This window comes from Leucopleurus acutus (genome assembly GCF_964270905.1).
Source record: "Leucopleurus acutus genome assembly, chromosome: 2".
In the NCBI taxonomy this organism is placed as follows: domain Eukaryota; kingdom Metazoa; phylum Chordata; class Mammalia; order Artiodactyla; family Delphinidae; genus Leucopleurus; species Leucopleurus acutus.
This window is the reverse complement of record NC_139143.1, coordinates 128,981,375-129,009,263: the sequence shown is the minus strand read 5'-3', so window position 1 is coordinate 129,009,263 and position 27,889 is coordinate 128,981,375. Positions and strand designations below refer to the sequence as shown.

The following is a 27,889-nucleotide window of genomic DNA, read 5'->3' as shown; positions in this document are numbered from 1 at the left end:
AAATATCTTTAAAGGGTAATGTATACAGTAATTCCCTTCTATCAAAACAAAGGGTTCTGATCCATTTTTTTGTGCTCAAAAAATGACCACTTAATGATAGGCATTTTTGGTGCTTATTTCTTCCATCAGTAAAGGATACCAAGTTACTAGCCCAAGTTATTAGCCCCTTGGTTCTTTAATAATAATAGTACTGATATATATGTCAGTTATACAAATCTAAGTATGATAAAATTCATTTCTATAAAGAGTTTAAAGATTATTAAGATATCCTTTCTGTGATAAGACTTGTGTCAAGTATACAATTTCACCAGTAATTTTGTTATTGTTTTGGGGGAAAGAAATCAAAACTATGTATTTTCTCAAAAAATTTTAGTACAACAGAATTTTATGCCCTGCAAAAATCTTAATGAGACAGTGTATGTAAAACTCCAGTCACAGTTCCTGGCATGGAGCAGGCACTTAGGATTTGCTAAAGGTTAATTCAAAATAAATGATCAATAAATGTTCATTGAATTGTTTAAAATTTCTATCATATAATTGGGTCCTAATTGTTAATGTTTAACTTCCCTTCTGACTGATGGTAGATATATATTCCTTTTATTTTTTTAACTAGAAATACAGTCCAATTCAACCATTATTTGGATGCCTATTCTATGCTTAGCATAGTGGTGAATAAAAGAGATTCAGTTTGGGACTTCATGGGACTTCATGTAGTGGAAAACAGGTGAAGTTGACCTACCAGCTCTTTCAGGTTCTGGAGTAGGGGAAGCATGGTTAAAATGATTTGATAGGGCTTCCCTGATGGTGCAGTGGTTGAGAGTCCGCCTGCCGATGCAGGGGACATGGGTTCGTGCCCTGGTCCGGGAAGATCCCACATGCCGTGGAGTGGCTGGGCCCGTGAGCCATGGCCGCTGAGCCTGCGCGTCCGGAGCCTGTGCTCCGCAACGGGAGAGGCCACAACAGTGAGAGGCCCGCGTACCGCAAAAAAAAAAAAAAAAAAAAAAATGATTTGATAGATATATGTTCCAGCCTAAACAATATGAGTGCATTTGTCTTAACCACATGACAGACATATTTGTATATCACGATACATTATATCCCCATAAGATTGCTAGGAGATACACTCCCTATCATGACTCGAAATATAAGAATCAATAAATGCATTCAACTTATATAAATAACCTGTGGAATTATTCAGATAATTCCAGTGTACATTGCTCTCAATAGTTAAATATTTCCTTGAATTTTAAAACAAACTAAATAAAGCCTATAGTTCAATAATGACTCTGTGTGGTTTCATTAAAACTTACATTTTGAAAGTTTCTTAGAAGGCCAACACTTCATAATTAATGACTGTTCAGCAAAAGGTTGACCTTCTGAATGACTGGATAAGTGCAAACTTAGGAGGAAAAAAAAATTGCTTTGGACTATTTATTCAAGCCTAAAAGCCATTATCTTTTAGAATGAAAGTAAGTTCTAGAACTATGCCTAAGAAATTGGCTCTATATTTTAACATTTGAGAATCCTTTTTACAATAAAAATTCATGCCGTCTACTTTCTTTTATGCTATATATAAAATAAGAGAATTTGTAAAAAGCTTCATTTACCTTGATCGTTTGTGACCTCCTTTAAAGGTTCCCAAGATTGAACTCACAGGCATGTGAAGTCTGATACCAGACATTTGATATAAATGGCTCCAGCATTCTTTCCAAGCTGAATCTACAAAGCTTCTACTTTCTACTCTACTTTCTACTCAGAAAGCTTCCTCTTATCTGAGATTGAGTCAGTTAGTTCATTTACTTAAAGGTTAGTGTTAATGAGGTCAAGGTCACAGGAAGGGCCTGATGGAAAGAAACTTCGAAGTCAAACAGGCCTAAATTTGAATTCCAGTTCTGCTTCTTACTAGTTGTAGGACCTCAAATAGGTTACAAAGCCTCCCTGAGGCTCAGTTTCTTCACCTTTAAAATGGGAGAGTAGAACATATCTTTCTATGTTTTGGAGTGAAACAGAGGCACTCCAGTTACCATTTATGCACTCAGTTCAGGGTCTGATACATAATGTGCCCTCAATAAGTGTTAATTGTAATTTTAATTTTTTTATTAGAAAAACAACTCACTGTACACATTGTGTATTCTGTTGATCATTAGTCAGCAATATCCAAATTTAGCAAAAAGCATTGTTCTTGGAGTGTATAGAAGCCTATACACCTGCTTATTATATTTTTGGACCCACCAGTAATTTCAGCTGTTCCAACAAGAATTCCTTTTCTCTTCGTATGACAATTACAATCAGTTGTAATGCTACCCCACTGATTGAATAAACTGTAAGAATAATCATGTAAAATAACATCATTTCAGTTCATATATGCTCAATAAATGGTGTATTGACACATGAACAAATGGATGATTGAATGAATGAACTATTTAATACTCTGGAGCACTTGGAAACAAAGCTTGAGGTGAGAGACTAGAGATTCACTTCCCTGCTAACACTGACTTGCTCCATGACTTTGAGAAATTTCTTAATTCCTTTGATTCTTGATTTCTTCCTCTTTAAAACATACTGGTTTGTTATGTAATGTCCATGACCCCTCACCACTTCTGAAGGGCTCTGATTCAAACAGGCAAGGAAACTTGACTTAGGAGGCAGTTTGTTTCTAGGAACAGAAGAGGTGTGGGAGCATATGTTCCTTGAGCTCTTGGATCTCATCTTCATGTTCTCTCTTCTAAGTCTAACAGACTTTTGAAAATTTCCCCAAATGTGTATTATTTTACCAACTGAAGAATAGAGAGTGCATTAAGAAAATTCACAGTGAAAATGAACACATCTGGAGGAAATGATTTCAATCAGTTTTCTAGAGAAAAGAGTCTTAGAGATGAGCCTTTAGTAGAAAAAATCTAAAGGGTGAGCAGATTTGTTGGCAATCTGTGCCTTTCATTGGCCAATAGCTCCTTCTAGTTTTTTTTCACTCATTCATTCATTTATTCATTCATTCATTCAACAAATTCGTGTTGAATGATTACTATTTGCATGGCAACATGCTAGTGTAGGATTATAAAGATGAATTTGATATATACTTTGTCCTTAAAGAATTTGCTCTTTAATAAGGATAAGGCATGTATATAAATTTTTAAATGTTCTAAATGACATGAAAAAAATTTAAATGAGATTTAAAAGGAAGGAAGACTTAATTTTAGCAAGTCAGTTGGCAACGAAGGGAGGGAAAGTAAAGAAATCTTGGAGGAGATGGCATTTAGCTTGTGTTTAAACATCTGTAGATCGGACAGAAGAGAACTTTTTTTTTTTTTTTTTTTTGCGGTACGCGGGCTTCTCACTGCTGTGGCCTCTCCCGCCGCAGAGCACAGACAGGCTCCGGACGCGCAGGCCCAGCAGCCATGGCCCACGGGCCCAGCCGCTCCGCGGCACGTGGGATCCTCCCGGACAGGGGCACAAACCCTTGTCCCCTGCATCAGCAGACGGACTCACAACCACTGCGCCACCCGGGAAGCCCTAGAAGAGAACTTTTGAGTGAGGAAGTAATGTAAACAAAGACTCTGAGAAGTAGGAAATTGAGTGCAGTTTGTTTGTACAGTTGGGTTTATGAAAGGGAGTAATGGGAAATACATTTAAAAGGATACCATCAGATTGACAGGACCTTGAATGTGATAGTGAGGGGCTTGGTTTTTATTTTCTAGGCCAAAGCTAGCCATTGGAGAGTGCAGAGAAGGGAGGTGGAAGAAAATTGTGTTTTAAGATGGTGACCCCCGAAGAAGAGTTGTACATTGTAATTGTAAAATGAATTTTGATGGGCAGATGCCACCAATGAATCTCTTAACCCAGCTCTCCTTCTTGTCCAGGCTGCTGATGTACTACTGCAACATGGAGCTAACATCAACGTTCAAGATGCAGTTTTTTTCACTCCGTTGCACATTGCAGCATACTATGGGCACGAACAGGTAAGTCAGTGGCATTTCCGAAGCCTGGGGCATCACTTAAGTGTTCCAGGGTTTTCTTGAACTGTACTAGGTTCGAAGAAAGGATATTTAAGATATCCTTTGAATTAGTTTTGCCATCTGCTCATCAGTTCCCCCCTTGAAGAGCTTTTGTAGATCCATAGAAACATAGCAGCTACCAAGTTATACATTTTTACTGACTACTTTAGTACACGAGGGAGGCAGTAGAGTATATGGGTAAGTGGGTGGCTATAGAAATCGGCCTGAATTTGAAAAATTACTAGCTTTATGACCATGTGTAGGTTGTATAATATCCCTGATCCTCAGTTTCTTGTCTACAAAATGAAAAAAAACTATTAATAGCACCTACCTCATAGGGTTGCTCTTATGATGAAATATTAATTTAAAGTGTTTGGCAAATGCTCAACAAATGTCACTGGGATGATACTAACACTAACAATAAAACAAATCATAAAGCCCATTCCAAAAGTTCTCTGAAAAAAGATAACTTTTAGAAATGGAATTTCCTCTTTTCTAGTAACCTGGCATGTGGTAGGCTAAAAAATGTCTACCAAAATATGTTTACATGTTCACGTTCTAATTTGTGGAACCTGTGAATGTTACCTTAAAAGGGACTTTGCAGATGTGATCAAGTTAAGCATCTTGAAATGGGGAGATTATCCTGGATTATCTGGGTGGACCTGATGTAATCACAAGGGTCCATATAATAGAGAGCAGAAAATCAGAGTGAGTAGTAGGAGATGTGACAATGGAAGCAGTACATTAAAGTGATACAAGAAGGGGCCACAAGCTAAGGAATGCAGGCAGGCTGTAGAAGCTGAAAAGTAAGGAAATGAAAGCCTCCAGAAGGAATGCAGCCTGCCAACACCTTGATTTTGGACTTCTGACCTCCAGAACTCTAAGAGAATAAAAATGTGGTTTTTTCATCCAATAATTTTGTGGTAATTTGCTACAGTGGCAATGGGAAACTAATATATGGAATAACCTAGATAAACTAAAAAACAATCACTAAATGTGCTTTAAATATATAATTTGCTTTAAATATATAGTTATGTATCAGAAACATATTTATAAATTTTGATAATCTGTAATTAAGTAATGATACGTATAGAATGCTTTAAAGTTTACAATGTAGCGTCATTCAACAAATAATTTCATTTGACCTTCGTGACAACCTTATGAACTTAATAAGAGTTACCATGTGAGCAAACTCATACTATGGGACAGGCACTATGTTAAGGCCTTTATGTGGATTTTTTTCTAATTTTGCCCCAACCCTAAAATCAGCTGTTATTTATCCCTTCTAATCAATGATACACATGGAGCTTACTCAGGTCAGGTAGCATGCCAGAGTCATGCAGCTAATAAGTAGAAGAGCTGGAGTATGTATTCAGGTCTGTCTGATCCCAAAACCCATCTCCATTCTTTTGTACCGAAGAGCCTCTTCTTACCCCTCTTCTATCAGTGAGCGAAATCATAAAGTCCAGGCCATTTACTGAAGTAGTGGAGCTAGAACTCAAGGCCTGGTGCTGTAATTCCACAGTCCGTTGATTTTCAACCTTAACATATTGAAAGAAAAATTTTATATGCTCTTTTAAAACACCATCTTTTAGCTATACTCAAGAAACTCAATAGAACCAAATAAAACAGAAATACAAATGTAATTAGATAATCAAAACTTAACTGTTCTTTTGACATTCTGTTTTTACTCTTCCTCATTTTCTCTCTCTAGATCTGGTCTCAGTTATGCAGCAGAATTATACCTTTTTACCTTTGTACAGGTCATGCCATTGCACTGCCTGAGGATCCCAAGTTGAAAATCAAACTTCCTTGTGTCTCTGTGCTGTTCTAGTCTTTGTGCCTTTATTTCTTTGCTGGCTGGCATGTGCCTGGACAGTCTCAGACCTGCGAAGTGTGACCTCTAACTAGGGGAGACTGCTCATTTCATTGATAGGCTGCTCAGACTGCACTGGGGTGCCCTGGAGAGCTGAGCACTGAAAACGCTTCTGAAAGTACTGGGTCCAAAACTCAGGTGGCGAAAAAACTTTACACTTTTCTGACTTCAGGCACAGACAGGATATACACAGTGCCTGTTATTTGTAGAGTCATCCTCTTTGACGATTAACCTCATGACCCAGCAGAAACATAAAGAGCTTCTATGCATGTTGTGTGGAGACCTAAATTTGTTTACTTTCCCTGAATATATAGTCACAGTATTATAAAATTATGCTAAAATGTGGATGGCCCTTTTATGATAAGGGACTCACTTTCTATGTGCAAAAACAGCACATAAGTAATTTATGGAAGCTATTGTCATTTACTAAAATATGCTGACAGGAGAATGGCACATTCGATATACAAATGTGCCTAATGTGCCATGTTCCTTGCCATTTGCTTATTTACTTATTTTAAGTGGAAGAGTATTTTAACAACAGCAGTAGTTCCTAGGTATATAATAATAGTGCTTAATAGACAATCGATTTCAAAGATAGTTTAACTCTATCCATTATAAAGTCACATAATCAGAATTTATGGAGCCTGTGTAAGTGGAAATATCTGCTTAGGAGTGCAAGGTTCTTGAGACTAAATGTCTACTGTTCAGGTTTCTCTTGAATTAAGTATTGGTCTGCCCGTTAGCCAAGAAATAGATAAAATACATGTGTTCCACATTGGTGCTACCACTTCTGCTATCATTTATTGAATACCAGGCACTTTTCTAAGTGCTTTATGTGTAATAACTTATTTAATTCTCACAACAACTCTATGAGGCATTCCCATTTTAGCAACGAAGAAACTGAATTTTCAAAAGGCCAAATAATTTATTCAAGGTGACATACCTAATAAGCAGAAGTCCAATTTCAGAACCTTTGTTTTTTACCTACTGCATGCACTAGGAAGTTTTCCCACATCCCACCCAGCTAATTTTTCGCCTAGAATTTCTATCGAATATATACCATATTCTTGAGAGGCTTCTGCTCAAGATATATTTATTTGCTGCCACAAAATAGGTTTAGAGCTTGAATTCACTTTTATGCTGATGCCACAATGGTCAAGACTTTTGAGGAGTCCTCCCATAACTGTTATTTTAATGGCATGGGTGCATCCTAACTTATCTCTTGGGATCACTATGATGAGTCCTAAAATTCACAGAGGAGGTAATGTCAATTTTAGAGAAATTATTTGGAAGGTTCCTAAGTGAATATATAAATAATTTGAAGGAATCCCATAAATCACCTGAAACAACCCCTGGAAACTCTTGAGTTGTTTCTTACTTCATCTCTCTCTGTCCTCTTGGATGTGAATCTCAGCTAATTTGGGAAGATGCTGGGTGCTAGTGTGGCTATCTCCTGTTTACTCACAAATCAAAAAAGGACCCAGAACCCCAGTAGCAAGATTACCATTGGTGACCTATGTATGGAACCACTATGAAAATCAAGAATCAAGTAAGCACTGCTGGCTCTGGCCAGAAGGAAACTTTGGAAAAGATTGTTCAGAGAAGATTATGGGTGACTTGAGAGAAGGTTATTTATGTGTTGATACAATGAAGACCCAACCCTGAAATTGCTCCAGTTTTAGATTTCTTGCTAGGTGATATAATAATAAATTCCTTACTGTTTAGGCCAGTTGAGTTAGGATTTTCTGTTATTTTCAGGCAAAAATTATCCAAGCGAAAACCTAAATGATATGTCTCCTTCCCTATTGCTGAAGGCATTGCATTACTGTTTGGCATTTGATACTAATTTCAAATGCATGGATCCTTTAGGTAACCCGCCTCCTTTTGAAATTTGGTGCTGATGTAAATGTAAGCGGTGAAGTCGGAGATAGGCCCCTCCACCTAGCATCTGCAAAAGGATTCTTTAATATTGCGAAACTCTTGGTGGAAGAAGGCAACAAAGCAGATGGTAAGATTATGTTTAGAAGAAGAAATTTGCTATCTTTTACTTTATGTATGCTTTTTACTTCTACTTTATTTATTTATTAGAGAATAATCTAAGTTGATTAATCTTGTACTCGTACTAATTTGTTCCACAAGTCATAATTTATTATTTTTAATATATTAATTAAACCTATATGTTAATCCTTCTTTACATATTTTAGCTCAACTCTTAATGTATTAGGTGCTGCAGTAAAAATAAGGGGTTTTCCTGAATTTTTCCTACTTTTTGTTATTCACTAATCTTTTTTTAATTGAGGTAAATTTTACATATAGCAAAATTCTCAAATCTTAACTGAATATTGACTTAAGTGAACATTTGCTTGTGGATACACCCATGTAAAAGCCACCCAGATCAAGATATAGACATATTTTCATCTGGAAAGTTGAAAATTTTTCACCTGGAAAGTTCCTTGTTGCCCACTTCTTAGTAACTAGCTTTTGCCACCAAAGATAATCAATATTCTGGCTTCTATTGCTATAGGTTAGCTTTTTTTCTGTTCTTGAAGTTGATATAATTTTGTGATTGCTTTCTTTTGATCGACAAGATGATTTTGACTTTTATCCATGTTGTTGCATGAATCATAATTTGCTCTTTTTTATTACCGAAAATTCTATGAATTTCCCACAATTTAACTGTTTATCCGTTCTCCTTGTAATGGAAGGTTAAATGTTTCTAGTGTTTGACTTTTGTGAATATAGCTGCCAGAAACATTCAATTCTTCTTGTGAATATATGTGTTAATCCCTCTTCGTTGTGTGTGTGTGTGTGTGTGTATTTAGAGAGAGAGAGAGAGAGAGAGAGAGAGAGAGAGAGAATTACTGCATCAAAGGGCATGCACATGGTTAACTTTTTAGGAAATTTCAGACAACTTTCCAAAGTGTTTGCAATATTTTTCACTCCCACAGCTGTATATGAGAGTTCCAGTTGCTCCCCACATCCTCCCCAGTATTTGATACTACTGTTATTTTTAATGGAAATAGAGTTAGAATGTGATCAGGTTGGGGAAAAAAACCTTTAGAATACACAGAAAGATTTTAGATGCATTTAGTAGAATAGAATTTCCTGCAACTTTTTAGTTTTTAATTACAAAATGAATTTTGGAAAATTGAAAGTATTGAAAAAAAGCTTTCTCTTTTTTTCCTCTTCCTCACAAACTTAATTTTTTGACACAAATTCACTCAGAGTTACATCTTGTCATTAAATTCTCTCAGGCATATCCAGCATTCTGACCCCCAAGAGACCTAATTAAAAGCCCAGCTGTAAGAACTGCTGGCCTTTGCAGCAGAAATGATGCACATTTCCAAAAGCACAAGGTTGTCAGATCTATAGAACTGCCATTTCCTTGGTCCAAAATTGAGATTGATATTCAGTTAATAAAACTAATCAATGTTTTCATTACTCTAAGGAAAACACAAAGGCTCCCAGAGACAACTGTAGCAAGAGGCTAGGGCAATTTCATTTCCATGTTGGAAACAGGGCCATTTTATTTGGTAACGTTTGAGAAACGTAGTTTGTATCATTTTCTGAGCCAGTGTATAATAACTCAGGAATTTTTTCTATAGCATTATCATAAACAACTTGTGTTGTCAGGATGCAAGGAATGCTGTTGTCTGGACCTTGTTTAAGCAGTCTATTTGATTCTGTTGGTTTAGGATAGGCAGAGGTACACCAATGTGAATCACCGAACACATAATTGTTTTTGAAACTGCCTCACTCTTCCAAGGGGTCAGGAACCGCTCACATTTTTCCTTTATTATCAAGGCCAACCTCAGCCTTTTATTCCTCTGCACAACTCCAAAGCTCAGTGGTGTCAAAATGAGTGTCATTTATGATCAGCATGTCTCCAGGATCAAAGGACTCTTCTACAAAAGGCATTGAAATGTGTACTGCACCTGGATTCCCGGTACATACCAGCGTCATATAATTTTTAACATTTTCTTTCTGACTCACACAAGCACTACATGCCTCCTACTCAATCATTTAAAAAAAATCAAGTGACATGACTCAGATTTTTAAGTATTTTTACTTCCTTCTAATATACACTTGATATTTAAGTCCCTTTTGCACTTCAACCAATTGCAAAGAATAAATCAGAAAATCTTTTGTGCTGGTGGACACTGCACAAGATTTATTATCAGCTGGTTTACTTATTCCAAAATGTATCTAAGCCTCCAGATGATTTATTTTAGATCTGGACTTTGCCTGTGGTTAATGGACATAAGGGGAAGAATAAATGAATGACCCCAAAAGGAGTGCAATTTGAAATCTGGTATTTACAGCATGTTTCCGTGGTAACAGAATGTCACAAATGAAAATAAATTCAAGTTGCAAATTAGCCAAAATGTATTTCCGAAAGCACGTTCCACACGTTTGTGAGGTTGACCTATTCAGTCACATATGTTTTAAGTCTCTAGTCTTCTTCCTTATACCTCGTAGGGCAATTAAAAAGGAGAACTGCAATGCTTATCGAATGAGATTGAAAAGGTCAAAATATTGCTGGACTCCATAGGAGGAAAATAGAGACACAATTCTCACAATCTATCATTTTAATAAGTTAAAAATGGAAAATGTTAAATTCAGAAACTATTAATTTTTTGTCATCTGAATGTTGAATGCTATAGTTCTCTTAACTGGAGAACTGGATACTAGAGAAAGTCACAAAAATTTCTAGGGCATGGTCAGTAAGGAGAAGTAATTTATTTTTAAAAATGTGTCTTGTCAGAACTATCACACAGATTTGTTACTGAAAATTTATTTAAGACACACTTGGGAGTTGCTTTAGAGAGCTGGTGAGAGGTCCTAACATTGCTGGGTGAATATGGAAATGTTTATTTTATCTTTAAGATCAATGAGCAGAAATAAGCAAGAAGTAGCATCCAGCTACCTACCCATTCATCCAATCTTTCTTTCAAAAGACATTACTGAACATTTACTCTCTTCAAAGTAGAGGACTAGTGACCAAATATTTTCTTAATAATGATTTACATGTATTCCTTTGCTTGAAATTTTCCTTTACTTAAATCTCTAAATAAGATGTTAGAGCAAACAGAATATCATTCATACATTCAGTTTTCCTCAGGTAAGAATAATAATATATGCACTTTTTGTTTTTGCAAATTGGTCCAAGACAAAATTAAGGGATCAGAAGGACTGAAGCAGAAATACGGGTATATATATATATATAAACTGCATCTGATGCAGATTTCTCCTGGCTTGTCCCTTTGGTTGGTATTTTATATCTTCTTTGATGAGAATAATGTCTAGGCCATTGCAGGTAATTCACCAAGTAAAGAGTCTGCTTTGAAGTTTATTGATTCAACTAGAGAAGAATAATGTTGGGTGGGACCAGGCATGGCTAAAGGCAAATTATGAATTAATGGAATATTGTGCTTCATTCTGCTTTACAATGTCCCCTCTGGCCCTCAAGAACTCACATGTGACCTCCTGATGCCCTGGACTCCCTGCTGTCCTCAAGCTTTGACTCATGGTATTGACTTTCCCTGGCTTCCAGCAGAATGTGAACAAAGGAAAAGTATCTTAAAAAGGAAGATAATCAAAACAACCGGGAAAATTCTTCTGAAGGAAGTGTGTCCTTCTGAGCCACTCATTAATAGAAAAGATTCAAAGATTTATTTTTCAATAACAGTCTTGGGAGGAGGAGTTCAGGAACTTTGTTAAAGATTTCCCTTTGGCTTAAGGGCTTGCAGGTTGATAAAATAAGAATTATTGTCTACAAATATAGCAGCTATAAGGCCTAAACCAGTGTTCATTAAATGTTAAATGATGATTATATTTGAACTTTTTAAAATTAACTCTTATCTTGCCTTTCTTTTCCTTCCAACCCTTCATCATTAAAAAAGTAATTTGATCAATTCTTTTGGCTCTATGGATAATTTCTTTTATAGATATATAAGAATGAGAATGAATGGGATTTGTTAAGGGCTATTATTTTCTATTTTGAATAAAGCACCCTGTACAGATGGACAAAGTAGTAAAATAATAAAACAAGTGATTGTAGAGCAGTCGATCTGGTTATTTTTGGTTTTAAAAATTGTGCTAAAGCAGATCTAGAATTTAGCAGCTTGGTGTTGATTTGTTATTACTTCAGGCCTGTAATTATTGACTATTCAACTAGATTGTAACTTATTTGAGGGTATAGACTCTATGCATTTATAGCTTATTTGCCTTAGCACCACTTAGCAAAATTCTAAGAGGGAAATTAGTAAAAAGGGAGAGTGAAGATTTTTATTAAGTATCTAATTTGTGATAAGCATCATGCTAGACACTTTCTAGAAATGATCTCCTTTAATCCTTTCAGCATCCCTGCTGCACCAATAGTGTTATTATATCCACTGTTACTTATAAGAAATCAATATCTCCAACACCTAGCACAGTGCTTGGTGCATATTGATTATTTAATTCTTGTTGAGGAATGACTATGTGTCAGTCAGGTGTTCTTATCTGCAAGTGTTGGAAACTAATACTTGCTAATTTAAGCATGAGGGGAAATATTAAAGGATATCAATTAGCACACAGAATCTTCCCCAGGACAGAGTAGAAAGCCAGGTTTGGAATTTTCACAGTGAGAAATGGTGTCCAGAATCACACCCCAAAACTAATCCTTTGAAGGCACACTGCCACCCCAGCTAGGCACACACACCAACACTTGTGTTTCTGGCACCAACAATGCGGGGCACCCAGTCTGTGGCTGGGCAACAGTACCACTGGAAATTAGATGGAGCTATTCTACCACTGCTACTTTGCCAAGATAGAATAGACTCTCCTTTTGTGTGTCATCAGCTCTGATGTCAGAGTCTGAAATAACATGTTGATTGGAAGAGCCTGTAGATAAGAGTCCAACCAGGACGTGGTTGAGAGTGAAAGGGTCACTATTAAAAATTATTCTAGGATAACAAGCCTAAACCAGGACAAATGGTCACCCTCTACTAATTCTGTGCCCCTAACTGCAAAGGAGGCTTGGAAAGCATATTTTCAGCTTCTATGATAAAAGGTGATCTTGGCCTCTAGTCAGTACTTTCAGTCTAGGGAATTTCCCAAATGTCAGAAGAGGTTATAAGTCTGGATTGGACAAAGAGAAGGTCAAATGCCCACTACTGAGTAATCAATTTAACAGTTAATGTTAAAAAACTATCTTAGATAATACAATTAATAAGGTCTTCCTCACTCTAAAACTTGCTGCCTTTTCATTATACCATGCTTTGTATACCGCAACATGACATTTCTCAGTTAAGGGGACATCAGAACCTCCTACACAGTATTGCGAACATACAGAGTACTAGGCCCCACGCTAACATATTGAGCCAAAATTTTGGGAAATGGTGCTCTGTCCAGAGTATGAAAATTTTAACATCTTCTATGGGGGTGAAAGGGGAATCAATTTGAAAGGAGATAATTGTGGAAATAAGGCTATGAGTACCTTTTAGATACTAGTTTCCTGAACTCTTCCATTGTGCAAGGTAAATTTTTTTAACATCTTTATTGGAGTGTAATTGCTTTACACTGGTGTGTTAGTTTCTGCTTTATAATAAAGTGAATCAGCTATACATATACATATATCCCCATATCTCCTCCCTCTTGTGTCTCCCTCGCACCCTCCCTATCCCACCCCTCTAGGTGGTCACAAAGCACCGAGCTGATCTCCCTCTGCTATGCGGCTGCTTCTCACTAGCTAGCTATTTTACATTTGGTAGTGTATATATGTCCATGACACTCTCTCACTTCGTCCCAGCTTACCCTTCCCCTCTCTGTGTCCTCAAGTCCATTCTGTACATCTGCATCTTTATTCCTGTCCTGCCCCTAGTTTCTTCAGATATATGTGTTAGCATACAGTATTTGTTTTTCTCTTTCTGACTTACTTCACTCTGTATGACAGACTCTAGGTCCATCCACCTCACTACAAATAACTCAATTTTGTTTTTTTATGGCTGAGTAATATTCCATTGTATATATGTGTCACATCTTCTTTACCCATTCAACGGTCGATGGACACTTAGGTTGCTTCCATGTCCTGGCTATTGTAAATAGAGCTGCAATGAACATTGTGGTACATGATTCTTCTTGAATTATGGTTTTCTCAGGGTATATGCCCAGTAGTGGGATTGCTGGGTCATATGGTATGCAAGGTAGATTTGATTAGATGCATTCCATAGATTTATGGGAGCTAGAAGAAAACCTGCTTAATGTGGAAATAGGCTATAGGATAGAATTCTAACTTTTTAAGTTGGTGGCACTTAATTTCCTTTATTATTGTCATTAATTGGCAATTTCCAGGAGTCTCTCAGGCACTTAGAAAAGTCCCTGATACTACACATGAGCAGGTTGAGAAATAGAGGATTCCAGATAACATATGTTTCCCTTTCTTTTGATGACAGTGAATGCTCAGGACAATGAGGATCACGTTCCACTCCACTTCTGTTCTCGCTTTGGACACCACGATATAGTGAAGTACCTGCTCCAGAGCAATTTAGAAGTTCAGCCACATGTTGTTAATATCTATGGAGACACCCCTTTGCACCTGTGAGTATTATGTATACTTCCATAGGTACTGCAGGTATACTACGTGTACCTTCTTACTATTCTCAAAATATTTTCTTAACTCTAGGGCATGCTACAATGGCAAATTTGAAGTTGCCAAGGAGATCATCCAAATATCAGGAATAGAAAGTCTGACTAAAGAAAACATCTTCAGTGAAACGGCTTTTCACAGGTAAAAGAATATTTAAGTGCAATAGCCTGTAAACTTAGCTAACACCCTACAACACTGGAAGTCATGTACATGAAGCAAGAATGAATAGTGGCAGATGTTGCAATCAGAGAGCAAGACCAGAGGGTGGCCAGAGGACAAGGAGCCCAAGCTAGATGCACAGAGAAAAGGTAGACGCAGATGCTGCAGTCAGTACAACAGATGGGGCCAGAGCCAGATGCTGCCTTCCTGGCAGCAGCCACAAAGACAGGGACTGATGTTGCCAAGGCAACAGGCATATCAACATCTGTAAGCATATTGCTCCTATTCCACTACACTCTGCAGAAAGCTGCCAAAAGGAGCAGTGCCCATAATCCTCTTCCGACAAGAATATCATTACCAGAATTCATCAGCATCAAATGTGACATTTTTTCCTTACCACTTAAACCTTATGTGCAAATGTATCTACCTATCTAAGACATCCATCTGTCAGCCTGTAAGAGCTTAGTCAGGGTGGCCACTGAGGTACCTAAGAAGGCATTAGCTCCTTGCTAGGAATCGATTACAGTCCTTTGCAACGTGCTCTGGAAAAGCACCCTGAAGGAGCAGCTGGGTTTGGAAAAGCTGTGACAAAGAAAAAAAGAGAGAGAGAGAGGGAGGGAAAAGTTTGCTAAGAACTCAAGCGCATAACTCCCTAAAATGTCCTAAAGGAAAGCAGATGTTTTATAAAATTTAAAACCCTCATTTTTTAACAGGTTACTGTTTTGCTTATAAAAATAAAAACATAGTCATTTGAATTGAGTAAACCTTGAATATCAGATTATTTACCTACATATTACAGATCTCTTGGCTAGTTAGCAACCTCTAAAACATGCATTTGAGACTAGTATGTTATTTACGTAGTGTTTGTCCTGTACTAGTGAATAAGAGAAATGGGACACTTTTTTTTAATACTGAACTAAAATTAAGCTTACACTTCTGCATCAGGCATCAACTTGTCAAATTTCACTTGGATTTCCAGATTTTTCTTATCACCCAAAGAGGTCAGACAAAAGGGAGGTGAAGAAAACTACCATTTATGGAACAGTGAATATGTGCTGGATGATTTGCATCCATTATCTCATTTCATCCTCCTAACCATTTTATGAAGTTGGATTTACTATCCCTTTTTTACCAATGAGAAAATTGAGGCTCAGGAAAACTAAGTAACTTGCCAAAGATTCTTATGGCTAGAAAAACATGTATTACATGCCTGACTAATTCCAAATCCTGTGTTTTTATATATCTTCATGTTCTAGTACCAAAATATTTGGTCTGTTTTCTACACACTCTGTAACAGAACAGATGCAAGAACTCTTCAGATCATGCCTTCAAAGTGTACCAGTGGAATTTGTCCCTGAAGGGGACAGTTGGCAGAACTGATATGTACGGGTTACTAGTGTCCTCTACCCATTAGGTCATTCTTGTGGAGGCTGACACCACAGGCTAGTTTTCAAATAATTTTGCTACTTTGTGCACATAAATTGAAACCGACTATAATCAGAGGGTTATTGTCACCTTCAGAAGATTGTCTATATGACAAGATTAGTGAAGTGAGTTAAAAGTAGGTATCCAGTTGTTTTATTTTGTGCAAACCTGTGGCTGCTAGGAATAACATATTAATATTTTCATTCTATTCATTTTAAGTACATATTTATAAAAGAAATTCTCCTTTTACATAAGGAACTGACTACAGTTATGAATTTTTCTATGTACAAATCACAGTGCTTTACACATGGTCAGTACTTAGTACATTCCTGTTATTGTTTTCATATGTCTGTATGTATACACATTTGTATACACACGTACACACACACACACACACACACACACACACATATATATGTTCTGAATTTGTCATTTCCTATAAATAGTTGATTTGAACAGAAATAATGAGGTAATTCAGACAACGGAACATTAAAAGTATAGTGTTGGGCTTCCCTGGTGGCGCAGTGGTTGAGAGTCTGCCTGCCGATGCAGGGGACATGGGTTCGTGCCCCGGTCCGGGAAGATCCCACATGCCGCGGAGCAACTGGGCCTGTGAGCCATGACCGCTGAGCCTGCGCGTCCGGAGCCTGTGCTCCACAACAGGAGAGGCCACAACAGTGAGAGGTTCGCCAACCGCAAAAAAAAAAAAAAAAAAAAAAAAGTATAGTGTTAATGGTCCTATTTATAATACAAATAACTAATGGTGATATGATCTATTACACTGAGATGGTTGTTTTTTATTCACTTAATTATTCAAGAAAGGCTTGTTAAGGACCTGTCTTGTGTTGTTGCTGGTAGGAACATTAACATGACACAGTCCCTTCCCTCCTTAAGGGAACTCTATCATAAGGTATCAAGACACACAGAGGTGTATTCATTACCATAACACAATATGATAAGTGCCATAAAACTGAAATTACAAGGAAGCAGAGGAGATAGCAATGAACTCAGCCTTTGGTTCATGAGAAGACTTCATAGAGGAAGCAATAGTTCAACTAGATAAATAATGGCATTTATTTAAAGAAAATAATAATATCCCATGAGAGAAAAAGGATTTAGGTAAAGTCATCCCAGGGAGAGGAAAGAGTAAGACCCAGTGAACTACCACTTATAGAACAAATCTGGAAGGAAAAAACACTGTTTTTCTGTACTCTACCTCAACATTCAATACCTCACTTCTGAAACACATGATACCAGTTTTGTGTGAGATTTTTCTGCACCAAACAATTCTCCAGTTCTCTACAGACAACGAATGGGTGTCCTAAAATTCATTTCAGTTTGGCACTGCCTACCTGAAATTAGCATCAGATCTCACAAGACTGCTCCTCTTCCCACTTCAGGTGCAATCACAAGTCTAACTTGTCACCTAAATCTCTCAGAACCTTCCTGTGTTCCCCCATTCCATTCAGTTGCCCTGCAGAATGCCTAGAAAAGAATTAATATCATAGGAAATATTTAATAAGAAAATGCTAGAAATTTTATACAGCTCCTTTCTTTTTTTTTTTTTTTTTTTTTTTTGCGGTACGCGGGCCTCTCACTGTTGTGGCCTCTCCCGTTGCCAGAGCACAGGCTGCGGACGCGCAGGCTCAGCGGCCATAGCTCATGGGCCTAGCCACTCCGTGGCATGTGGGATCTTCCAGGACCGAGGAATGAACCCATGTCCCCTGCATTGGCAGGCGGACTCTCAACCACTGCGCCACCAGGGAAACCCACAGCTCCTTTCTTGAAGGCCCATATTTGAGAATCTTAGGATTTTATTGCTTTATGTGCTTTTTTTCTCTTATCACCTCCTTCTCCTCTCTCTTTCCCTCCTTCTCTCATCTTTTTGGCATTTGTATAAACATCTGCATCTAGAATAGCCTGGGTGAATCAGGGCTGCTTTAATTTTTTAGGGCTACCATAACTAAATACCACAGACTGGGTGACTTGAACACCAGAAATTTATTTTCTCACAATTCTAGAGGCTGGAAGTCCAAGATCAAGGTGTCAGGTTTGGTTTCTTCCGAGGCCTTTCTCTTTGTATTGCAGACGGCCACCTTCTTTTTGTGTCTTTACATGGTTGTCCCTCTGTTCATGTCATCTGTATACTAATATTCCCTTCTTATAAGGACACCAGCCATATTTGGAGAGGGCCCATCCTAATTATTCCATTTCCACTTAATTACCTCTGTAAATTATACCTCTTTAAATTATAGTCACATTATAAGGTTATGGGAGTTAGGGCTTCAACATATTAATTTGGAGTACATACATTCAGCCTTCTATTTTCCCTGTGTTATATTTTTGCAGTGCTTGTACCTATGGCAAGAGCATTGACCTGGTTAAATTTCTTCTTGATCAGAATGTCATAAGCATCAACCACCAAGGAAGGGATGGGCACACAGGTAAGACTGTGGTGAGAACATCACCAGTTTCTGATGCATGTGAATGCTCAAGAAAAGTGGTGGGCTCGGGGGTGGGGTGGGGGTGGGAGTGGTCAACCCCAATGAGGGGGAATATTTTATCAATGACGTCATTTAAATTGATGGTGCATGGTGATAGTAAAAAGCAGACTGACTTTGCTCAGTTTCATTATTGTGCTAAAGTATCTACAGTCAATGCACCCATTATGATCTGCACCAGGAACAGACTGATCCCACTGCCTTGCCCTTGGCTTGCTGCTGAAAAAAAACCCTTGTTTGGGGTCTTTGTTCTTTGATTTGTACAAAGTTGCTAACATTTATTCTGGTAATTACAGTGGATAGAGAAATACTAGAAATTGTGCTAAGCAAAAGGTAGTCTATATAGATCAACTAGGTACTTCTTTTCCTAAACTATGTCTTGTTTGCTCAAAGACAGAATTAATTCTTTGTCAAAGAAATCAACCCTTGCTGTATATCTCTGGCAACAATTCTATTATGTGGTAGTGACTGTCTTTTGAAAATTGGGTTTCAGTTTTCCCCTTTTCTCTTTTCACACTTTCATTCTTATTCTATCATAGGATTGCACTCTGCTTGCTACCATGGTCACATTCACCTGGTTCAGTTCTTACTGGATAACGGAGCTGATATGAATCTGGTAGCTTGTGATCCAAGCAGGTCTAGTGGCGAAAAAGATGAGCAGACATGTTTAATGTGGGCTTATGAAAAAGGTATACTTTTCACCATTGCATCTCTATAGTGATAACATTGAACTCTGTGCACAGATTATGCCAATGCATCAATAATTCTTTTGCTTGCATGACTTGTATACTCCCATTTCCTCTGGAGATTGTATTTGAATCGTTGGAGACTTGGATCAAAGAGTACAATAGGGAAAGCAACTCCTGGGCTGCAGATGAGCTGAAGGCATTCTTGGTATTGGCATTTTGAAGGGAGAAGGAGATATCACATTTCTAGATACTGGAGAAACAAAATTGTGATAGGTAATGATAGCTACTTTCTTAGAGTAGATGCAGAACTAGTCTTTACCTCTTATATAGGAGAATTTTGATGTGGATTCAAATTATTAAAAATGAAATTAATGCAAAGAAAGAAAGGGAGTATTTGTCATATCTAACCCTGCTATCAATGCCTGCACTAGAAAAAGTAAGGCAACCGATGTTTAGTGCTTAAGTATAAACTTATTTGAGCTCAAAGAGGTGAAAGCTTGGGCAGAACACCTGGTTTTAAATCAAACCATGTTGCTTGATCTTGAGCAAGTTATTTATTCTTGCTAAGCTTTAGTTTTTCATCTGAAAAATGAGGACAATAACAACTTCATAAGATTGTAAATATTAAATTAGATAATATGTGCAAATTGCTTATAAATGTGGCTGGCACAAAATAAATACCTAATAATTGGCATTTCAGTAATAATAACAGTGGTAATAGTAGTAGTCCAGAAATAAAGATTATTAATAGTGAATTTTTCATTTTAAAGGAGAGGAAACTAGACACAATTAGAAGGTCAAATAGCATCTTTGTCATTGTTATTACAATATACTATACCTCTTAAGAGAGCTCTACATAAATGCATAAACTCCAACAGAGTGTAAATTTTCAGGTGACATGGAACAGTACTGAAATCAGAGTTACAGCTAAATACTGTAAAATATATCAGACTTTGATGCCTGCATTGTCTTATTAGGATGTTTAAAGTATGTAAATAAGTATTCTTATCTTTTTAAATGTTAGAATCTTAGAAAACCGTACTTAAAAAGAGCAATTACTAAACTGGAAGATTTCTTAGGCTACCAAGAGGATCTAAAAGGTTTTCTACCTTGAAATAGGACGTGGAGGTCCATTAATGAACAGAGAGATGAAGTTTGATGGATAGAAATAGAGAGCTATTGTAAGCGTATAGACAAGGAGAAAGAAAAACATAGGTCTGAAGACTGCTAGTGAGGAAATGATATAGAAGTTACTTTACTATAGACAAGTGAACAGACATGGAACAGCAAGGAATGAGTTAAGATATAGGCCTGTTATGTTTTTTACTTTTTACTTGAGTATTGTATAAACACACACGCGCATGTGCACACACGTACTTGCACATTATAGCTCAATGAATTTTCACAAACTGAACTCACTCAGTGTCCAGATGAAGAAACTGAACATGGTCAGCACCCAGAAGCCCTACTTACATTGTCTTCCACTCACTCCCCAAAAAGGGTACCCCTGCCTTTTCGAGGCATAGACTAGCTTTACCTCTTTTTGTACTTAATATAAGTGAAATGCTATGCTATATATAACTTTATGTCTGGCCTCTTTTGACCAACAGTTTGTGAGATTCATCCATATTGTTGCAGGTAGCTCTAGACTGTTCATTCTTGTATGGTATTATGTTTTTAATTATATTACAATTCATTCATTCTGCTTTTTCAGGGCATTTGGATAATTTTCAATTGGGGACTATTAGGAACACTGTTGTTTTACGTGTACATGTCATGTACGTGTCTTTTGATGAATAACTATATACATTTCTGTTAGGTATAACTGCCTTCTACTTTGTGTAAAAGAAAGTCCAGGTAATTATATATTTGCATATCAGTTGGAAAATCTTACATATTCTGAAGCCTCGAGAGGGCTTACTAAGTTCTAGTTATGTTGCATTTATTCCAATGATTCTCAGACAGTGTCTCTCAATAAATTTGAGTTTCAGAGAAAGACTGTTTACAAGTCATTAGTCTTCCGGAAGACAGCTCCGAAGTAGCTGCTGCAGCTTATCTCTTCACAGGGTTTGGCTTTGTTTGTTTTTACTTGATTGAGAGTAATGGTTGAAAACTGGCTTTACTTTTATTTTTTGTGGAATTCCACACTTTATAAAACAGTGAATCATTGTGTAAGCTCCTAAGATTTCCTACCAAATGACAACAATAAAAATCCTTTAGCTTAGAGGACTTACCCACTGGTCTCTACAATATATGCCATACTTGTCACCCTTATTTGTTCAACTAATGTGCCAGGCATCAGTGTTGCATTTCATTATTACTATGAATTTTAACAAATTGAATGTTACTACTCAGGAGACAGATGGATGTTTTGCATATGTTCTAGGGCAGAGCAAGTTAAACCAACAAAATAAATTTGTTGCTATTTTCTCTTGCTAGAGAAACGTTGCATTGTTTTCATGTGTTCAGGGAAGATTGAAATGGCCTTGTTAAAATATTGTCAGCAGTGCACTGTCCCTGTTTTCTTTGGCTTTGCTTTCTCCTTCAGAGCGGGAGTCACCAAATTAATTGATATGGCGTACCAAGGATTTTCTTGAGCAACTTGGAGATGGAGTTGAAAAAGCACTAAAACTTCACTTGGAGTTCTTTCTTTGTGGAATAGAGATGATGTAAAAGTGGCCCCATCATGGCTTGCCCTGTACCCTATCCAGTCCTTAGAAAACTCAGAAGAGACTTCATAACCAGGGTCTGTCTATTTAAAAATGAATACTTTTGAACGTGCCCAGTTTGAATAGCTCATCTTAGTCTACCCTCTTAAGATAGAACTAGGAGGCTTTCTCAACAGCACTCATCTCTGAATGGTTAGAAGGCAAATTTTTCATCTGTCCCAAACAAAAGTTTTAGCTGACCCTCTCTGCTATTCTGTTATAGCACATTCAGAGGTGCTTTGGAGTTCTGAAAAGAATTATCTACTATCTTTTGGAATATTTTTAGAAAAGAGTTTACTCACTATGACTCCCTGTGGGATCAGGTATGAAAAATATTTTCCATTTACTTAGCCCTTTTAACCTAAAGATATCAAAATCAATCTTAGAAATAATTTTCCTGGTGACCTTGGTTCTAACCAGTAACCAGAAGCCTACTGGTTTAAGTTTCAATATTTCACTGCCAGATTGCTCAGAGCTCCAATTTTATAATACTTAGAATGTTTCCTCTCCCCAGTCTGTCCTCCCTCTTCTTTTCTACCGTTCCATCTGAGAGTAGCCATAGCTGTCTCACTCACTTGGATTTGTTCTGCTCTTTCCCTTGGGTGCAAAGGACTTCTATGAATCAATTTAAATTAGCCAGAAGAAACAGCCAGCAGCCTGCTTATGTTCAAATCCTCTGCCCTAATCACCAGTAGGGAAAACCCATTGAAAAGACCTACACATAATCTTACATCCATTGCATTAAAGATGAAACTGCTGAATTGAAAAGATCTCAGCCAATTAGAATTGCGCACATAGCTCAATAGTGTGTCTGGCAGTTAGATTTGAAAAGGCTGCCTTTGACAAAGAAAAGCACTCCTTTATGTCAGGCTGTTTAGGGTCAGAAAATAACCCAAACTAGAAACAGAACTAAAACTTATTTGCTTCAGTACTGACACCAGTTAAAGTAATTTACAGAGGCTCCTATCCCAATATCTAATTACCCAGAATACAATATTTGTATACAGCAGAACTACTCTAATTCACAGTGACAGGGAGCTGCAGTTGGAGAATTAGTGAGTAAGTGAGCAAAACAATAAAAATCAAGGTTCCTGTACCAGGATATACACTTTGTTCATTCCTTTTGACAAGTGTAGTGTGGTGCGAATTATTTATAGTAAATGTACCATAGTGTATTCTCTAAAAGTAAGAAGTCTTACAGTTGTGAGTTTCTACAGCTTTCAGCGAGTAAAAAATAACTAAGAGATAAGGGTGAGGGAGGAGTAGAAGGAAGAAGAGGTGGCGTCCTTAAATATTTTGATAACTCTTCATCCATGGATTATAAACTCCCAAACTTCTTCTATATTGAATTCTTACCTCTTTGGAGTTTACTTAGTTTAATGAACATAGTTTAGTGTGCTAGGGTGGATTGGGTTGGGATAGAGGAAGGAATAAACAAAAGATTTAGATGGCATTTTAAAATCTATGTGCAATTTTGTGTCTACTGTTTACCTTTCTACATGTTTAGTTAACTCTATCTTTTAAAAAATAAATAAATAAAATAATACCAACTCTCATTAGAATAGGAAGAACTTTTACTCTTATGGGGGATAACACAAAAATTTTGAGACATAATAACTGTGTAAGAAGCTACAAACATTAACACAAACAGCAGAAGAGAACTCACAGTAATTAATCACTTATTACATATGCATACATAATATGTATATAATTTAATTATCAAAATAACCCTTTAAATTGGTATTACCTTTGTATTACAGATAAAATGTTTGAGACTTGGAGGTGTTGTCACACTAGCTCGAACCACACAGCTCTTAGGTGGAGAGCTGATACCAAACAGAGGTCTGTCTCATTGCACAGTTCAACTGCTTACCACCTCACTCAGAATCAGATAGATCTAAGTCCAAATCCCATACTTATTACTTAATGACCTTGGGCAGGTTATTTAACTGAGCCTTAATCTTCAAATTTAAAATGAGTAAATTAATAACCACTTTAAGAATTCTGCTGAGGGTTAGCGATAAGATGTAAATGTCTGGATCACAGATTCTCAATAAAAATAGTGGTATCTGTTGTTATTAAGTGGATAGCAGAGATACAATCATGCTCCCCAAAGCTTCCAAATCTTACAGTCTTTCCTCATTTACAACATGCTTTAGTGTCCAGTAAGAAATATGACATTGACATATTAGGATAATGGTCATTTTCTTTAAACCTCCTAATGAAGCATTTTATCCCTGCCAAACACCACTAGACAAACCCGGAATATATAAAAGCTTGTGTTATTTGGTTGTATATATATTTCTTGTTTATGACTTAAGTAATACCATTCATTTAAAACTTAAAATTTAAGGACTACAGCAAGATCAAAGAGGTTTTGAAAATCACTAATCAAAATATTAAGCAATTTAAAATCATTGTTCTAATATGTATAGTTGCATGCAAATATATAACATAATATTTTAAAATTTTAGTACAAATTTGCAAGTCTCTTTACTACAGCAGGGTTTTCCTCCTCAGTCATGGAGAAGTATCAAAGATTCTGTGGCCATGTTTTCAAAACATCACACCATCTGACGTGCTGGATCCCTTTACTTGGATACCTGAGGAGCAATTAAAACTCAACAAGTCCAAAGTTGAACTTAATATCTTTTTTGTCCTCATCAGTCGGGTTCTTCTACCATATCCCTTATTCATTATGTCATTTAACGGCATTGCTGTTCACTTAGCACCTGAGTCAAAAATCTGGATTGATGCTTGACTACTTTTTCTCTCTCAACCTCCATTCCCCCATATCCATTCAATCAAAAAGTCTTTTTATTTTACTTCATACTTACATTTTGAATCCATCCTTTTTTTGTTGTTGTCACTGTTTTAATCCATAACCTTATCCTCCTTCTCCTGATCCATTTTAATAGTCTCATAACTACTTATTTTTTGTCTTCGGCATCTTTTGATTTTCTAACTGTAGTCTGAAAGAGGTATCCAAGCTGTAAATAGGACCATATCATTCCCAGCTTAAAATCCTTCACTGACACACTATCACCTTAGGAAAAAAAAGTCTCAGTTTATTATCATGGCATACCTGTGCCCTTCTTACCTCTCAAACCTCATATCCAGTCCCTCCTGGCACATGAGTGACCCCACATGCTGCAATTGTCATCACATTCACTAGATCCCTACCATTCACTAGGGTTTCACTCTATGCCAAGCACATTCTACATCACATTATCCCATCAAATCTACACAACAACCCTGTTAAGCCAGCACCTGTTTACATGGTAGTTATGCAAAACTACTCGCTCCTCTATGCATATCATGTTATTCCATGCTTCCAAGCCTTTTCTCAAGCAGTCCTCTCTTTCTCTACACCCTCCCACCCTGCCTACCTGACCTCACTTCTTAAATTTCTTAATTGTATTTAACCTTCAAGACTCAGTTTATGGATCCTCTCTTCCAGAAAGTCTCCCCTGACATTCCAGCCTAATACACACATCCTTTCTTGATGTTTTATTGTGCCATACGCACATTTCTATCTCATGTTGAAACACTCTCCCCCTAAACTTTTTGAGAACAAACATTTGGGCTGTTAATCTTGATCTTCCAAAAACTTAGTTCAATGGCTGATTCCTAATAGCTGCTCAATACACATTTGTTGAAGTGAAATAGAGAATGAGCAGATATTTCAGTCATAACATTCTATTCCATGTCTCACTAAATGGCATCTGATCAGTCATAATATAGTTGATCTTTTCAAGAATACTAATTACCGCTATTCTGTTTTCTCTGTAGGGATTTTTGAAATATTATAGGTTTTTTATTAACTGAACAATCCTAGTACTCAAATTAATAGGCAGAAGATTTTAAAGAATATTCTAAATACAGCTCCTCTTTCTATTCATTGGAACTGCAAAATTTTTTACTCTGACTAGAATTCTTTTATTTTCCTTTTTTGCTTAATCAACTCATGCTTATCTTTCAAGTTCAGCTTAAAAGACAGTTCCTCAAGGAACTCTTCCCTGACCCCTCCAGCCTATTGTAAAATAGCATCGTTATGCACATTCACAGCATCCTCTACCTTTCCTTCCTAAAGCTTGGCTAAATACAATTTTGAGTGAACATTTATATATATTTTTTCTTTTCTACTACACAACATTCATTACAACAGTAAAGAGCATTTCTGTTTCAACATTACACTCTCGTACTTTGTACCATTCATTCGTTCATTCAAAAAGAGTGTTATAAACTTAATATGTTCTAGACAGTATACTAGGAACCGAGGTAAAACAGTGAGTGAAACAGACAATATCCCCCTGCGCTTAAAAAGTTTGCATTTCTAACAGAAAACACAGGTCACGAGCAAGATAACAAATGGAAACTATCAGATAATAATAAGAGCTATGAATAAAATAAAAAGTAAGTAAAAAGTTGCTAAGTAAAAAGTAAAGTAAAAAGTACAAAGATGGTAAGTAAAAAGTTCAAGGACACTAAAATGGAAAAGTCACAGAGGGCTTCCCCGGGAAGATGTTGTTTGAGCTTGTCTCTCATGGGCACTCAATAAATATTTGTGGAAGGAAAGGGAAGGGAAAATAAAGGCAAAATGGGGAGGGAGAAAAAGAGGAAAGAGGAATGTTAAATGGCTTGGTTTGTATATAATGTCCTTTTGGCAAAAGCATTCATCCTTGTGGATTTTATCTCAAGATGAAGGAGGACTGGTGACATTCTTGTCTGGGCCTGGTGATTAAGGGATAAGAATCATGGAGGAAGCAGGGGGTGTGTTCTCTTTCTTGTGATATCAAAGTAAAGTATCTTTCAGATTTAAGTCATGAGAAGATGTAGCAAGTCTGGAATATTTGTTGCCTCTGATTTAATTGTCAGTGAATGGGACCTGTACTGTCAGGAGGAAAATGAGCCATAGAAGTGCAAACATCAGGGGCCATCCTCTGATCTCACTTTTCAATGTTTCTGGAAAGTGCATTTTTAACATGATGGGAAAGGGGGATAGTAAAATATTGAGCAAAGTCTCTTCAATATCATTGCTGTGAGAGTTTTATTTTTTGAGGCACATGTAAAGAATGGCCCAGGGCTTCCCTTGTGGCGCAGTGGTTGAGAGTCTGCCTGCCGATGCAGGGGACACAGGTTCGTGCCCCGGTCCAGGAAGATCCCACATGCTGCAGAGCGGCTGGGCCCATGAGCCATGGCCACTGAGCCTGCGCGTCCGGAGCCTGTGCTCCACAAGGGGAGAGACCACAACAGTGAGAGGCCCACATACTGCAATTAAAAAAAAAAAAAAAAAATAGCCCAGACTGCTCTTTTGATGACCTGGGCATATGGTACATACAAGATCAACAAGAATTTCTTGGCTTCCATAATTAAGATCAAATCTCCATGTTTTCTACTTAATCTCAGACCCACAGGGTGTCAGAATCACAAAGGTCTTAGTACTGGTGTCATTCACCATTAATCTTCAGATCTAATTCTTAAAATGATTTTCGTAGCAAGCTTTCTTCTATGTTCTTAAAATAATTTCTCATAGCGATGAACAGCATTCATTGTTTCTAAGATGAAATGGTGGAGACTGAGAGACAACCTTATAGGGAAATAATAAAATTTGTACTTTTTCTTCTTGAATAATTAGGAATCCTCTGTTGTATATATGCCCGTGATGTAGATACTAAATTCTCCATGTAACAGCCCTTTGGATGGACTTGTAGCCTTAAAGAACAACCTAGGTTTTAAAATAAAGAGCTATTCAGAAAGTTTGGGGGGTGGGGTGGGGAAAATCACTCCAAATGTAAGGAGTAAAGGAACATAAGAAAAAGACAAATGAAAGGGGAAGCGTGGCATTTTGGGAATATAGACAAGACTGGAAGAGTAGGGAGCAGGAAATGAAAGGCACTTCAAGCCAGC

General features: G+C 37.1%; 1 protein-coding gene across 1 annotated transcript in view; it reads left to right on the top strand.

Annotated features, from left to right (window-relative positions):
• Window positions 1-27,889, top strand: part of TNNI3K (TNNI3 interacting kinase) — a gene marked incomplete at its 3' end in the record, with an annotated part of 285,722 nt that overhangs the window by 81,868 nt on the left and 175,965 nt on the right. The window contains exons 7-12 of the mRNA XM_082863164.1: window positions 3,858-3,956; window positions 7,738-7,876; window positions 14,304-14,448; window positions 14,534-14,638; window positions 18,431-18,525; window positions 19,122-19,271. Coding sequence (XP_082719290.1) covers window positions 3,858-3,956; window positions 7,738-7,876; window positions 14,304-14,448; window positions 14,534-14,638; window positions 18,431-18,525; window positions 19,122-19,271 — 733 coding nt within the window. The remainder of the gene's footprint in view (window positions 1-3,857; window positions 3,957-7,737; window positions 7,877-14,303; window positions 14,449-14,533; window positions 14,639-18,430; window positions 18,526-19,121; window positions 19,272-27,889) is intronic.